The following is a 15,499-nucleotide window of genomic DNA, read 5'->3' as shown; positions in this document are numbered from 1 at the left end:
CAGGTTCCTGGACAGAACCAGCTCACTCCACCCCCTCCCTCCCAGGAGGGCCCAGGCAGGGGAAGAGGTTCACTGACTGGAATGTAGATCATGGGGACCTCATCCTGCATCTGACTGGGGCTCACAGCTGGAGGGACTCCAGGGCCAAGGGCCCAGAAAAGGCAGCACGACTAGAACACAGCATGACTAGAACAGAGTCAGGACCAGGCCTCCTGCCCCCAGCCCTGCGTGGCAGCACTGGCCTTAGTCTCTGCCCGGGCATGAGGGGTGCTGCTAAGGGCATTGCCAACATGGCCTCAGCCAGTGGGAAGGCCAGGGAGCCAAGGGCCCAGCTCCCACAAGGCCATGTCGCGGGGAGGACAGGCAGAAGGGAGGCATGTTCCCGGGAGGGAGGGGCTGGTGGGCTGCCATAAGTGGTGAATAGCCTCCCACACTGGCCCAGTCCAGCTTCCAGCAGCCTGGGGGCTCAGGCCCTGCTCTGGCAGCCCATCAGAAGCCTGGGCCCCAGGGAACCTCAGGCCCACATCCAGTCCAGGGCCCAGATTCTCAGGCGCCTGCCCCGGGCTTGGGAACCGCTCTGGGGCTGACTAGGTGGAGTTTTCCGCCTTGTCACCTAGCAGGTGATTCCCAGGGTTGATGGTATTGGAAGGAATGTGGGGGAGGGTAGGAGATAAAAACAGGGTCACCACGGCTCTGTTGGCATTGCCCAACTTACTGAACTAAGGAGCTCCCTGCACCAGCCTCAGGAAGGAACCTGGACCAACGAGGCCCCAGGACCCAGAGAAAGGTCACCTCTGCAACCTTTGCCTATACTCTCCTTCACCTGCCACAGCCTCTCAGGGCAGGTGTTATTCATTTTGTTACACAAGAGAAGCAGCAGAGGCTCAGAGAAGCAGTGCCATCGGCGGCTGCAGTAGGGGGACGGGGATGCAAAGCCCACTCTCTTTCCAGGAGTCAGGACAGGGAAAGACAGACCGGGTGGCAGATGACGGCCAGCAGGACAGGACCCGCGACGCCAACACCTGGGTGCGGGGGAAGGTGGGAGGTGGGCCTCACCTGACTGCAGCAGGCCGGCGCCTCGGTCCTTGACCCCAAAGTGCTGCTGGATGTCCAGGAGGACGCCTGGAGGGAAGACAGAGGGTGCTCACTCGCCCAGTCCGATGCTGGTGTCCCCACAGACCAGACCAGCCTCTTTCCCGCCTCACAGGGCCCAGCCTGGCCGCATCTGCAGAACTCCTGCTCTGCCGCGACCTCTACCCTGCCCAGGTTTCCCAGGCTTCCCTCCTGCCTCCACGGGGACCTCCTGTCCTCAGTCTGTTCCCATCACTCACAAGGGCCTGAGGAGCAGGGAGAGGCAGGGCTCCTCTGTGGTCATTCTGCCCCATGGGCAACCACAGCTCCTCTCGGCCAGCTCGGGCCTCTTCCCTACCTGTGGCCCAGGCCGCGGAGCAATGCAATAGACATGGGCCTTTCCCTCAGGGGGACCAAAAGCCCACGACCCAGAGAGCAGTGGGGGGCCCTGAAAGCTGTGGGGGAGCCCTCTGGCCTGGGAGGGGCAGCCACACTCACTCTGGTTCACCTGCACATGTGCACAACCACATTCGCACATGCACACACGCGTGCGCACACCCACACATGCGCACACCCACGCGCGCACACGTGTGCACATGCACCCGCACACACACACACACACATGCTGTCACCCCAGCTGCCCTCAGGATTATAACTAGGCCCCCCATTTTCAGATTTAGGCCCGGGGTACAGAGGGAAGCAGGCGGGGCTCCAGGCCCGCCCGCTTTCTTGGGTGAAGTGGATTTCTTGAGGCCGCACCTGCTCCCAAGCCCAACTACTTTAGGGCTTTGCATGTCACAGGGTGGGGGCAGCAGCTGGACCACCTAGAAACCACCCACAGCTCCAGTAGACTGGCAGAGCCATGGCTTCTGGGGGACAGGCGGGATCTTGGACCCTCTACCCCTCGCAGCACTCAGCCCGGGTTCCTGATAAAACACAGCCCCCACCCCCGAGGGCCTCAGGGTCTCCGCCTGCATTATCTCTGAGGACAGAAGGACCCAGGCCACAGGCCAGAGCCCCCCAACCGTAGCACATCTGCAGTGAGAAGGGATGGGGAAGGAGGAGGAGGAGGAGGAGATGGCCCTGCCTTTGGGGGCCCCACAGGCAAGGACAGAGGCCTTTGGGGGACTCCAGAGCTCTTCATGATGACAATGATGATGGCAGCATTCAACAGATGATGGTTTGCCTAATTGAGCATTAAATGCCTGTTTAATCCTCACACAGCCCTAGGAGGCTGGTACCAGGATCCAAGTTGACAGATGAGGAAACTGGAGCATAGGAAGTTAGGCCATGGGCTCCAAGTCACACCACGGGGAAGTAGGAAAAAGTGGAATCTCCAGGCCCTGTATGAGGATCCCGTTGGCAGCTGGGACTGGGGGTGCAGAAGGAGTGGCGAGTCTGGAATGTCACTGTCCCTTCCGAGACCCAGGTTGGGATGCTGAGCCATTTCCTGGAATGCAGGAGCAGACGGGCGGATGTCCCAGCAGCCTGACAGCCAGAGAAGCTGTCTTCCTCCTTGTGAATGTCCTGAGTGGACTGACCATAATTACCCGTAATGAAGAGGCTGTGTGAGGCCCAGTTAATGACTTAATAACCAAGGCAGGCTGTGGCTTTGCCTTGAAGGTAGAAGCCGGGGCCAGTCCTAGCTAGGCCTGTGGATGGCAGGGCCAGCAAGAGGGACCTCTGAGGTGCCCCCACCCAGCCCCAGAGGCTCATAGCCCCATAACCCATTCCCTTCTGGGTCAGGACTCTGCTCCCTCTCCTGACATGTGGGTTTGATCCCATCCCTCTGTGGCACAGTCAGTCATCTGGGGCTCCCCTACATCCAAGCCCCTTCACGAGACCACAGGGTGCAGTTTTGGCCCTGCCAGCCCTGCCCTCCGGCCTCCCTTCTCAGGACACCACCCCTCCACTAGCCACCCCAAGCTACTCATGACCCCCTGACTCCGCACACTTCCTCTTCTATCCTGGTACGACTTCGTCAACTAGGCTCACTCCTGCCACTTCTTCAAGGCCAGTTCAGATGCCTCCTGTTCTGGAATATCTCCCCCGCTTGCTCCCCTCCCACCACCCTCAGTAAGTTAGTTGTCCCCACTCTCCCCCGTCCAAACTCGTTTCGCGCTGGGCCCACCAGGATGAGTGGGAATGCACAGGGAACGCACACAGAAGCCCAGCTGGGAGCAGCTCCTGAGCTGAGTCACTCGTTACTGCTTCCCGCTAAGTTCCAAGGAATGCGTGAGGCTTTGAAGATGATACAGATGCTGTCCTCACTATCCGTGCTGGTATTTATGATTCTCATCCCACTTTATATAGGAAGAAACCAAGGCTCTGCGACATGAAGTAATTTGTCACACAGTACATTCTATTTTGGAGGTGAGATCTGAAACCAGGTCTATTGCCAAAAACCAAAGCTTGTTCTCCTGCCATGCTGCCTTCTGCATGGTTTGCTGGTATCCTCCAGGGCAGCACACACATGGCCCACAGGGACTTCACAGGGCGAATGTGGCTTCATCCTCCACTAGACCACAAGCAAGGCAGGAGCCGTGGTGGGTCATCTCCAGGACCCAGAGCAGGGACTGTCGCTATTTTGGTGTTGGGTGGACAAGAGGATGGGTGGAGGCAGGAGGAGGCAGGAGGTTCCCATCCATAGTCCAGAGGAGAGACATGGGTCTGCAGTAACTGCAGGTTCCGTTTCTGGGAGGGACATGGGTCTGCAGTAACTGCAGGTTCTGTTTCTGGGAGGGAGGCCATATCAAAATAGCCATCATGATGACATCCTGTGTCCACGGCAAATCAAAGCACTCTCGCTTCCTCCCGGCAGTACATCCCAGCCATCCAGCTGCACACTTCCCCATCCGATGACTTCAAGGTCCAGGATTTGCCTCTGCCTCCAGGAAGCCTTCCCCTGACTTCCTACCACATAGAGCTCCTGGGAGAGGGAGAACATTCCTCCACATCCAGTTGGGCATCTGAGGTCTCTGGGAAGTCCTGGACAGTTCCCAGGACGCAGGAAGCTTTGGATAACACGGCCTGCCCCCATCCCACCACCCCCCGGCGCTCAGGCTTGGGTCCAAGGCCAAGCTCCAGGAAGAAGACCAGAGAGAACCTTCCCAAGGAGCAGGGCTTCCTGCAGGCTGCGAGGCCCAAGGTCGGACCCCGTCTGAGCCTTTCTGGCTTGCTTTCCCTCTTCCGGGCCTGGAAGCGGCCACAGCCACAGGAGGGCGAGATCCCACTGGCCGCTGGCACGGGAAGCGTGTGTCACAGCAGCTCGGCAGGTCGCCTCAGATTTTCCTTTGGGCTCCAGCATGGCTCGGGCCCACACACCCCTCCCTTCTTAACCACAGCCTTATTTTTAGTCTCTTTCCTGGAGGCTGAGGTTTGGTGGGTCATAGGACGGGACTCACGCCCAGGAGCAGCCTCCCACAGCTCGGGCCAAGCCCACCCCACCAGCCCTGGAACATGCGAAGTGGGGTTCCTACCCCAGATGCAGACCCCAACCAACACAGCCACAATGCAGGCCTCTCCAGGCAGCGCCCCAAATCCATAGCCAGAATCATCTCCTGGCCACAGGGTCCTCATCACCCAAGAAAACATTCTGGAACAACATCCATTGACAACAGTTACATAGCTTCCAAGACCTGGGAGTTCTCACCTCTTGTCTGAGGCCACCATTCCCTCCTCTGGGCGAACTGTCTCTCGCCTGGCAGGGAGGCTGCGCTGGGTCAGTTCTTGGCTTGGGCCCGTGCATTCAGCCTCTCCCTGGCTTCTAGCCCCGGACAGCAGCCCACAAACACGCCCACACCTCCCTCACCCTGGTGGTGAGCACAACTCTGACTTGTCCCCTCTACCAGCTGCTTTTCTCTCCTCCTTTCACAGGTGACAGCATTTGTTGTTTTGAGACAGGGTCTTGCTCTCTGACCCAGGCTAAAGTGCAGTGCCACAAGCACAGCTCACCGCAGCCTCAGCCTTTTGGGCTCCAGCCATCCTCCTGTGTCAGCCTCCCGAGCAGCTGGGACCACAGGCGTGCACCACCACACTCAGCTAAGAAGTTCTTGAGAGTTCTTTTCCTTCCCAAGTCGCTATTCTCACCTCCTTTCCTCCTCTGAAACCAACCACCTGCTGGAGGCTCAACTCCCAGACACTCTCATCCCTGTTTTCCAGCCTCCTGACTCCGATTCCTCAGCTCACCACTGGGTCCCCATTCCCTGAGCGGACCCTGCAGGACACTGCAGGACCCTGGGAGTCAGCCAGGATACCCCTTCGACTCCCTCTGCCTCATGAATGGGCCCCCGTGATTCTCCATCTGCTTCATCGCCCAGCCTCCTCCCTGGGCTCCCTGCCTCCAGCCCCTGCCAGCCGGCTGGCATCCCTCCTGCTACCTGATCTCACAAGCTCTTACAAATCTTCTACTGAGTTCTAGATCCTGGCCTGGGCCTCTAGAGACCACAAGACAGTTCCTGGACTCAAGGAGCTAATGCTCTGACCCACTGGTTACCTCTGGCCTCAGAATCGTCCATCAGTCCTTCAAGATCCACTGGCCCAGACCCCTGGCTCAGTAGTGGTACCAGTAACAACAATGACAGTGCACATATTGACATGTATCGGCCAACTACTTTGTGCCAGGCGCTGTTCTACGAGTGTCGGCCCGGAGGGTACAGCTGCCCACTCACACTTAGCAGCACCTTTGCCACCCAGAATTCTAGCATTTGAGACCTCCATGACCTGGCCCTAAGCCAGCTCTTCTTCCAACCACAGTGCCCACCACACACACATACAGCCCCCGACTCCAGTCAAAGGCGAATGCTGCTAGCCCTGACTTTTCACCTCCTTGGACCCCGATTTCTTCCTGGGAAGATCACTGGTCCCCAAACCCGCCTGAGAATCCCAATGACCTTTAAGGAGGGTGTGCTTATTAAAATACAGCTCCCTGGGGCTCTCCCCAAACCTGCAGAGTCACCCTTTCTAGATGTGGGGCCCAAGAATCTATCAACACAGTGCCCAGGTGATTGGAAACCACCAGCTGGGCTGCTCCAAGCTCCCTGGAATCGCACATCACAGGCCACAGGCCTCCCAGCCCTGGTTACCTCTGTGCTTCTTCCTGGGCTCTCACTCTCTAGCCATTAAGACCAGCCTCACCTCTAGGACCCAGATCCAAAGTCGCGTCTACCAGGACACCTGCCTCTCTCCTCTGAGGCTCTTGGTGAAACGGTGCCTATAACCTCAAGGGCACCCCCAGAACTGGATGGACTCTGGCCCTGACTTACTCAACAGCTTGCCCCAGACACTCACAGTGATTCCCCATCACTGCTGGTCCTTCAGTAGACCCCAGAGGAGTCAAGCCCCAATTCCAGGACTCTTGGCCTCCTCCTCCCTCCTCCAGCCAGGCCCAATCTGCTGACATCACAGAATCCTCGAAAGGCCAAGGTGTAAGAAGAACCCACACTGACTTCGAGAGCCCTCAGCTCAGGCCAGGCTCAAATACAACACGCCAACAGCGTGGTCCTGAGGTCTCTTCCTTCCTAGGCAGCCCAGACAGGGCCCCTCAAGCTTGTCCCCACATACCCCCTGCTTTCCCCGAGTACAGTCAGTATCAGCCCACGTTCACCTCGCCTGAGCCTCTCTCAGAGCAGCAGGTGGCTTACATTCTCAAGAGCATGGGCTCCAGAACTGGAGCATCTGGGTTTAAATCCTGGTTTTCAGGCCGGGCGCGGTGGCTCATGCTTGTAATCCCAGCACTTTGGGAGGCCGAGGCGGGAGGATCACGAGGTCAGGAGATCGAGATCATGCTGACTAACACTGTGAAACCCCGTCTCTACTAAAAAAATACAAACAATTAGCCGGGTGTGGTGGTGGGCGTCTGTAGTCCCAGCTACTCGGGAGGCTGAGGCAGGAGAATGGCGTAAACCCGGGAGGCGGAGCTTGCAGTGAGCCAACATCACGCCACTGCACTCCAGCCTGGGCGACAGAGTGAAACTCCATCTCCAAAAAAATAAATAAATAAAATAAAATAAATCCTGGTTTTCCCACTTTCTCTGCTGTGTGACCTTGGGAAAATAGCATAACCCCTCTGTGCCAATTTCCTCCTCTGTAATACGGCTTAATTTGAAGACCTGCTTCATTTCATATGGTTACTGTGAGGTTTAAGTAGGTTAATCCACATACAGTGTTTAGAACAGTGCCTGGCACATAGTAGGTACTCAATAAATGTCATAAATGTTATCATTGGTCATTAACTAGTAGGACAGGACACAGCCCCAGCTATGACTTGAGAACAATGGGGCATTCCCACCTTGGTTTTTTGTATCCAAAATGGGGGCAGATAGACAAGGTCTCGGGATCTGAAGGGATGGGCCCTGATGCCCTTGACCAGTCCCTCTCACAGGGATCCGGGTCCCCATGTGAGGCCTCAGGGCTGGCTTATGCTGGGAGTCTTACCCCTGCCCCCGCTCCGCTGAAGCTCCCATCCCGGTAATTACAGGGCCCTGAGAACCTGGCTCTGCTGGCCTGGCGCTGGATGGCTAAGGCTGGGAACCCACAGCCCAGCCCCGCCGGCACCCCACCAGCCTAGGGACTGGGCCAAAGCAGTCCCTGAGCCAGTGCCCTGGACTCAGGCACACTCACTCCTACTTATCACTTATCCTACTTATCCCACAGGGCAAGATCCTGCCCTGTCTGCCCGGGGTAGGCTATGTGACCTTCAGGAGCAGCCGGCCCCTACTCTGAGCCTCAGGTCGCCCATTGCAGAAGTGGCCCAGAATCCCAAGACATCCCTGCTGGGTTCGTTTCTGAATCTCAACTGGGTTTGTTCTACATGTGCCGGTCCCCTACCCCCATGCCACCCTGCAAATCTGGGTCATTAATGGCAGAGCAGCTTAGTGATCGTCTCTGCAGGGACCATGAGGATGAGGCCCCCAGCCCAGAGCCTTGGCCCCTTACAGAAGCAACCCTCCCCACTCAAGACCCCTGCCGGCAGACCCCGCTAGCCCTAGAGAGACACCACCCCGGAGCCCAGCGCGTGCCCCTCCTCCCTGCTGTGTCTCTATGCCAAGAGTGGGCGGGGCCGGGCTGCCGGGCCTCTGGCCTGTGGTTCTAGTCTATCATTTGGGGCCAGCTTTACTGGAATCAGGCTCTCTGCCTTAGCAATGTGGGGGCTTTGCACAGCTACTCCTTCCTCAACTCAGCCTCCCCAGCCCTGTCCTGGCCCAGGGGCTCCCAAGACCACCAGGGACCAGGGACAAGGTGACCTCAGCCTTATCCTGACCCACAGGGGTTGTGGCCAGTGGGTCACGATATGCCAGCCAGACACAGGATAAGGCAGGGGCCTGGGGAAGAGGGTGGGGAAGAGATAAGAGACCTCAGAATGGCTCCCCTCAAGCCCACAAACCCTCAGCCTTCTCCCCACGTGCTGCTTCAGTAGCCGAGGCGGCCAGGGACTGCTGCTCCCCGCCTCACATGGAAGCTGAGATGCAGAAGGTGAGCGGGACAGAGGCTGCAGGAGCCAGGCCGAGCTGGGCCCCAGGCTCCCACATCTGGCCTATGTTCCCCACCTGCACCCCAACAACTCCCCCCCCAAAAAAGGCTGCAAGTAGTCACCCCTCAACATCCACACCAGCTGTCCTCACACGGGTGCTAGAAACAGCTGTGTGACCAAGTAGCCCGACCCCTCCCCAGGCACAGCCCTTTTCAGTTGACAAAGCCTCATCCTGCTCTTTGCCTCCCGGAAGCCCATTCAGGAACCCCACGCCTGACAGCGAAGGAATCATGAAGATCTCATGGCTCTAGGAGTGGGAGTGGGGACACCCTAGCAAGCGCTCCAAGAAAGCAGAGGAAAGCCGGAGGCAGGAGGACAGGACCCCGTCCCCAGCCTCCAAGCTCTGGCTAGTGCCTCCTTCCAGGTTTGTTTCCTGCCCCAGTGCCGATGCTCTACCCTCATCTCTCTTATGGCCTTACTCACCAACCTCCCAGCCACCAGGCGAGGACCAGGCCCAGACCGGTGCACTTCCTCACACGGCCTCACTGTGTGACCCGGGGCAGCCCTATCTGCAGAAGAGACAGGGCAAAGCTGCCACTGTGCCCTCCTGAATGTAGAAAAGCTGCTCTGCCCAGCGTGGGGGTTGGGCGGCCTCATTGTCAGGGCTGAGGACTGGGTAGACAGGGACTACGGCTGACTACATCCCCCCATTTCCTTCCTGGAGACTCAGGCCCTGAGGCTCATTGTGAGCCCTGGTCAGAACAAAGAGACAGCACCAGCCACTGTCAGAGAAACCCTGATGTCAGTACAGGGGCCTGGTCCCTCACCTGAGCTGTCCAAACCTACCAGTGCCCTTTCAGCCCAGAAGGACGTGCTCTGGGTCAGGCAGGTATGAGTCAACCCAAGTCTCAGTCAACTGAGTCTGTGACTCAGTCAACAGGGCTCCAGCCTGGGGCAGTCTCCTATGCATGCAGGGGTCTCAGGTGTGACCCGGCTCTGCCCTTCATGGCTAGAGGGGGATGGTGAGCCTCCATGGGGACAGGTGCTGTGATGGAGACGGAGCAGACTGCAGTTCAAAACCAGGAGTTAGGCACTCGGTTCAGCCCAGAGCACGGGAGAGGGCATCCTAGAAAGAGGACACTGCTGAGACCCACCAGGGTCAAGCTTGTTTGGCTACTGCAGCTCCTGGGAAGCAGATCTGGTTGTCCTGGGGAAGGGGGGTGCAGGCAGAGCCAGCGACCAGCAGACTAGAGTTCCTGAGACCAAGTGCCCCACACTATCCTTGGGAGCAAGACACCGACAACAGCAAGAGAGGGACAAAAATCATCTACCATGGATTCAGGGATCAGAGAGAGTCAGAATTCGCCTCCAGTCACACAGTAACACTGGCAAAGGCTGGCAGAGCCAGGAACAGGAAGCTCAGCCCAGAAGACATTCGGAACCCACCAGGAAGCCCAGCCTCAGAAGCCTAGGGATCGGGCCAGTGTCCTACTGGCCTCCCTCACTCTCATCCCCCTTCTACCTTCAAGATTTCAGGCCCCTACAGGCAGAAACAAAAGCCACTTCCTATTGCAGAAGGATCCGGGGAAGGGCCAAGGAGCTCCTCCTCTGGGCAGCTCTGAACAGGGCAGCCTCCCTCTCAGAACAGGCTGTCACCTGCAGACCTGCAGCCTTCCTGCCTCATCCACCAAATGAGAAACAGAGGCACAGGCCAGGGCCATCACTGGTCCAGGGCCCCAGATGAAGGTACTATGTTTCAAGGCACTTCCTCTGACGGATCAACACCACAGTGGAGAGGCTGGCAGAGCCTGCTGGAAGATGCGTTGAAGAGGAAGCAGGAGCAAGGAAGTGGGCAGCAGGCAGTGAGTCACAAGGGCGCTGGTATTCTAGGCCGCCTGGCCCTTCACCTGGGTGCTGAGCCTGCCAGTCAGACACTCTGGGTGCCCTGTCCCTCAGACCTTAGCTGGGGTTTCCCCACAGGGCAGACGTGGCAGTGGCCCGGACAGGGCCACCTAAGAGGGCAAGGCAGGGGCACCGTTTATCCTTAAGGCAGCCATCCTTATCTAAAGAGACAGCCGCAGAGCCACAAGATAGGGCCTGGCTTAGCCGCTACCCACCAGGTGACCCTGTAAAAGACCCTGGGCCTCAGTTTCCCCATCTTTCAATTCTGGATAGACTTAACAGGACAGACCAAAAGAAAAGGCCAATAGGAGAGTGAGCCCCAGCCTGGTGCCCCCTCCTCCTGCACCCAGCTCAGCTGCTCCAGGGAAGCCCCCAAGTCCCTCTCGGCTTGTGTTCCCAGCTGGGTCCCTATGCTCATCGCTCCTTCTGGGTTTGTGTTAGTGAGCAGTTGCCATGGATACCGGTCTCAGCTTCTTTGGCAGAAAAGGACTCCCCCAAGGGCAAGGCTCTGCCTTTCCTTAACAGCCCCCACTCCACCCAACTCCAGGTGCCCAGGCTGCCCCCGGCTGGATCAAAGGGAAAGAAAATAGGTCTTGAGAAGAGAACAGGTACCCCACAGAAGTCGGGGAAGGGTCTCAGTTCCCAAACAGTCATTCACCAACCGTAAACAAGGCCGGGGCCAGCTCCCTCTTGCGGGGCCTGGTTCCAAGAACAAAATGCTGCCACCTACACCCTCAGCTCTGCTTCCATTTCACAGAGGAAAGAACGGCAGCCTGGGCGGCAGAGGTGGCTCTGGCACCAGGAAGCAGAGCTGGTGAGAGGGGGCGTGAGACCCCCGTCTGAGGGACTACCTCCTTCTCCTGACCTGGCAGTGAGGAGAGGGCTCAGAATGCAGAGTGGGTGGCTGCTAGGCTGGTAGGGACCATGGGAGCAGCAGCCATGTGACCTAGGGGAGCTCAAACTGCCTTGGCTCAATTAAACTGAAATTCATCTACCCAAAGGGCTCTTGCCTGAGCCAGCAGAGCCTCTGCGTTCCCGGGCCACAAGCAAGGGTCATGCCCCTACCTCCACCCGGGGCTCCTGGGGCTGGAGAGGATGCTGCACTGGCTGGTATGGCCCTGCTCCGCCCTGCCTGTGACCATGGGTAAGTGTCTTTGTTCTCTGGACGGCTGTGTTCCCATCTGCACAAGGAGGTGCAAGGAAGGAATTAGAAGAGGTTTCTGGGCTACCTCAATTTCATCCAATTGAAGCAACGCTCAGTAAGAAGAGCAAGCACAGGAGCCTGGCCCTCCTCACCCGCTCTGAGGCCTGCTGCCCTCAGGGAGTTCTCATGGGGCAGAGGAGAGGCCGTAATTAGCAGATTCACCGTGTGGCGCTGGGAATGCTTGCGCAGAGGCAGAAGCTACTAGAGTTCCCAGGACGGAGACCAGCCCTGTGGAGAAGGGAGGGGTTCGCAAAGGTGTCCTGAAAAGGACTGTCATAAATAGAACAAAAAAACAGAACAACAAAAAATCAAACAGGAAGGGCATCGTGGCCAGGGGCCCAGCTTGAGCAGAGGCATGAAGGAGAAGGCAGCTGGCACTCGTGAAGCCCTCCTAGGAATCTGGCCCCATCCCAGGTGCTCGAGATACAGTCTCATTTATCCCACGCAACCCGGGAGGCGGGCGGGAGGGGAATGATCACACAGAAGGCTCAGGTGATGTCTTCAAGGTCACACGGCTGGGAAGCTGAAGAGCTTTGCCTCGAACTCGGTCAGGAAAGACTCTAGACCTGCACTGTCCACTCTAGTGGCCCCTGGCCACCGTAATATTGACATGTGCTGTGAATGGAAAATACACATACTGGGTTTCAAAGACTTAGTATGAAAAAGGAGGCAAAATATCCCATTAACAACACATATATGTGTGTGTGTGTGTGTGTGTGTATACACATATATATATTATTATTATTATTTTTTTTTTTTTTTTTGAGACGGAGTCTCACTCTGTTGCCCAGGCTGGAGTGCAGGGGTATGATCTTGGCTCACTGCAACCTCTACCTCCTGGGTTCAAGCGATTTTCCTGCCTCAGCCTCCTGAGTAGCTGAGACTACAGGTGTGCACCACCATGCCAGCTAATTTTTGGATTTAGTAGAGACGGGGTTTCACCATGTTGACCAGGCTGGTCTCGAACTTCCGACCTCAGGTGATCCACCGGCCTCGGCCTCCCAAAGTGCTGGGTTTACAGGCATGAGCCACCGGTGGCACCCGGCCCTGACAACTTTTATATTGATTACATGTTGAAATATGTTGGATATATTGAGTTAAATAAAATATATTATGAATTAATCACACCTATTTCTTGTACCACTTTCATTCAGCTACCAGAAAATTTGACATGAATATGTGGCTCACATTATATTCCTTTTGGACAAAGCTGGTCTATACTATGAAAACACAGATTTTAAGGACAGATTTAAAGAAGGAGAGTGGGATCTCCCTTCGTTCTCTGGTGGGGAGCTGGGGCCAGGTAGGTGCAAACATTAAAGACTGAGCAATGGAGTGTCTACATCCCCGCCTCTGTTCCGGCCGGGCCAGCCAGCAACAGGTGCACTCAGGCCTGGCATGAGCACTCCCCTGACCCTAGCACATCAAGCCATAGTAGTTACCATAGAGATAATAAATATTCCTAAAAACTGAACTTGGGGAAGTGGAGATGGGGAAATCTACCAGAGAGAGAGGGGCAACCAGGCTTATCCGGAGAGGAAACCTGTGTCTGTTGTGTGCTGGGGGTGGGGTGGTGCGTGAGCTCCCATCCCAGGCCAGGAGAGGGAGGGAGGCGCAGCCCAGGCGGGTGTTTGCACAGGGCTTTCCGGGCCTTCCTCCCTAACTGCCCGCCCCACGCCCCTCTTAGCCACCATTCCCCACTTCCCTTTACCAATTCACCACAAATTTCCTATCTCATTCCCCCGTTCTGACAGTCTAACTCTGAGACCCGCTTAGAGGTGGGAGCAGATAAGCGCCAGCCCGCCCTGATTCCACCCTCTCTGGCTCTGCCCCCTGGCAGAGGCAGTTCCCCTAAGAACGTCAAAGGGGGTGGTCTGGGGCTGGAAAAAAACAAGTTGGAGACTGCTACAGTGCCAGAAGTAGTACCATTCATTCTTCAGCTGAGAAAGGGTGGGAAGACCTCCTCCCAGGCAGAGCCTTTCTGTTAGATCTAACACCAGCTTTGCCAGTCACTTTCCTGGCCATCTGGGACGGGGGCTGTACAGGGACATTGGTCCCCCCATCTATGTATGGAAGCCTTTTTTGAATTGACTACAGGTCCCAGCTATTCTCTGATTTCTCCCCCAAAGGGTGGCACTTACGCTCCCAGGTCCCTGGCAGCATGGTGTATGCACGACAGCAGTTGGCGTTCTTGGGAGGTGCTCAATATTCCTGCTCTCTAGACCAAAGTAAGTGTCTCTTTGGGACTGCTCGACCCAGAAACGGATGCCACTGGTACCCACTTCCAACTTCCTCCAGTGGAATGACAGAGAGCCAAAGGGGTTTGAAAGCAGGAATGGGGGGAGGGGGAAGCCTCTGCCCTCCCATCAGAATTCTTCCCTTCCATTTGACACAAAACTCCATTCAACAGAGGGGGAGACTGAGGCCCGGAGAAAGGCACCAGGTGGTGTGTGGTTTATGCCCGGGCTCTCTTCTCTCAACTGCCGCAAAGTTCTCTTTAGAGTCTGTCCAAAATAAATCCTTCCCTCTCTCTTCTCTCTCTCCCTGTTGTGTGTGTGTTTGGTAGCTCCAGATTTTACTAAGCTATAGTTAGGCAGTTTCTGGGCCAGCATGCCGGGTACACAGTACTGCTCTCCTCCTGCAGGGAGCCCCTACCTATGCCAGTCTGGCCAAAGTCTTTCCCTCTCAAGGCCCCACCATTCCCAACCAGTAGTAACTCAGTCTAGGGCAAATTCTTACCCCTAGAGCCACCCCTAAGAGCTGGGGAGGGGAGCCAGCAGAAGGAAATTCCAGAACCACGTGCGTCCCCCAAAGGCCCAATGATCAATCAACTCACAAACGAGCAAACAGACCTAAACACACGCTGAGACTGGCCCAAGGTCACACACCAAGCACATTAGGAGCAAATCCGGGGCTAGAACCCAGTTGTTCTATCGATCCCAATCCCGTCCCCAAGGCTGATTCCCAGAGATGCTCCCTGAGGTTGAGGCTCCACGTCTCTAGATTCAGAGGCCTGCGCCCTACCCTACAACCCAAGCACCCTAGAGCAGGGGGAGGCGTCTTCAGGCCTCTGTACAGGGCCAGCTGCAAACCGCAGCCTGGGTCCCCAGGCGCCGCGGACCCGCCCCGCCCCTCCCTCCGCTCCCCGCAGCCCGGAGCCTTTGTCAGCCACGCGCTCACACACACAACCGCGCCGCCACGCGCACACACACCCGGTCTCCCTAGCCCACACCCGCAAGGGGCGCGCGCACTCGCCGCACGCACACAGCGGGGTGGAGGCGGCGGAGAAAGGAAGGAACTGACGGGCCATGGACGGACAGACGGCCTGGGCTGGGGGAAGGGAAGGAGGCCCGGGAACCTGCAGCTGGGGTCGGAGGGGGCGCACAGACAAGGAGGCAGAGAGACGCAGAGGAGACTCTTGGAGAAGAGGACAACGGATGAGCCGTCAAGGGCTGGCGAGGACGCGCGGGCTGCTCCAGGGGTGGGGACTCCTCTAACCCTTGGCCCCGGGTGTGTATGAGCGGGGAGCTGGATTGTACCCGTGGGGCACGGAGGCATCCCTTGCCCAGTTGTGCCACAGCACAGGGTCCGTAGGGAACCTCACGTAGGTCCTGGAGATAGTAGGCCTGGGACCAAAAGCTCTCTGGGGTACCCCCCTTGAGGCGGGTGGTGGGATGGGGTGGGGTCCTGGTCCTCGGGCTGGGTGGGGCCCTCGCTCACCTGCCACGGTGTACCTGTCCAGGTAGTTTAGCACGTTGCCCAAGCTGAGGATGGCGGCGGCTGCCCCCCGCCCGCGGCCCAAGCTGGCCGGTTTGGGCTGCTGTGCGCCGGGGCCCTTTGCAGTAGCTGCG

General features: G+C 57.5%; 1 protein-coding gene across 1 annotated transcript in view; it reads right to left on the bottom strand.

Annotated features, from left to right (window-relative positions):
* The window catches only part of SPNS2 (spinster homolog 2 (Drosophila)), a 45,181-nt gene that overhangs the window by 28,467 nt on the left and 1,215 nt on the right, over positions 1 to 15,499 (bottom strand). The window contains exons 3-4 of the mRNA XM_011958615.1: positions 15,369 to 15,494; positions 1,057 to 1,122 (exon numbers count right to left, since the gene is read on the bottom strand). Of these exons, the coding sequence (XP_011814005.1) occupies positions 1,057 to 1,122; positions 15,369 to 15,494 (192 nt within the window). The remainder of the gene's footprint in view (positions 1 to 1,056; positions 1,123 to 15,368; positions 15,495 to 15,499) is intronic.

Source organism: Colobus angolensis, unplaced genomic scaffold (assembly GCF_000951035.1).
Source record: "Colobus angolensis palliatus isolate OR3802 unplaced genomic scaffold, Cang.pa_1.0 Scaffold47, whole genome shotgun sequence".
Lineage (NCBI taxonomy): Eukaryota > Metazoa > Chordata > Mammalia > Primates > Cercopithecidae > Colobus > Colobus angolensis.
This window is presented reverse-complemented; position numbering and strand designations above follow the sequence as displayed.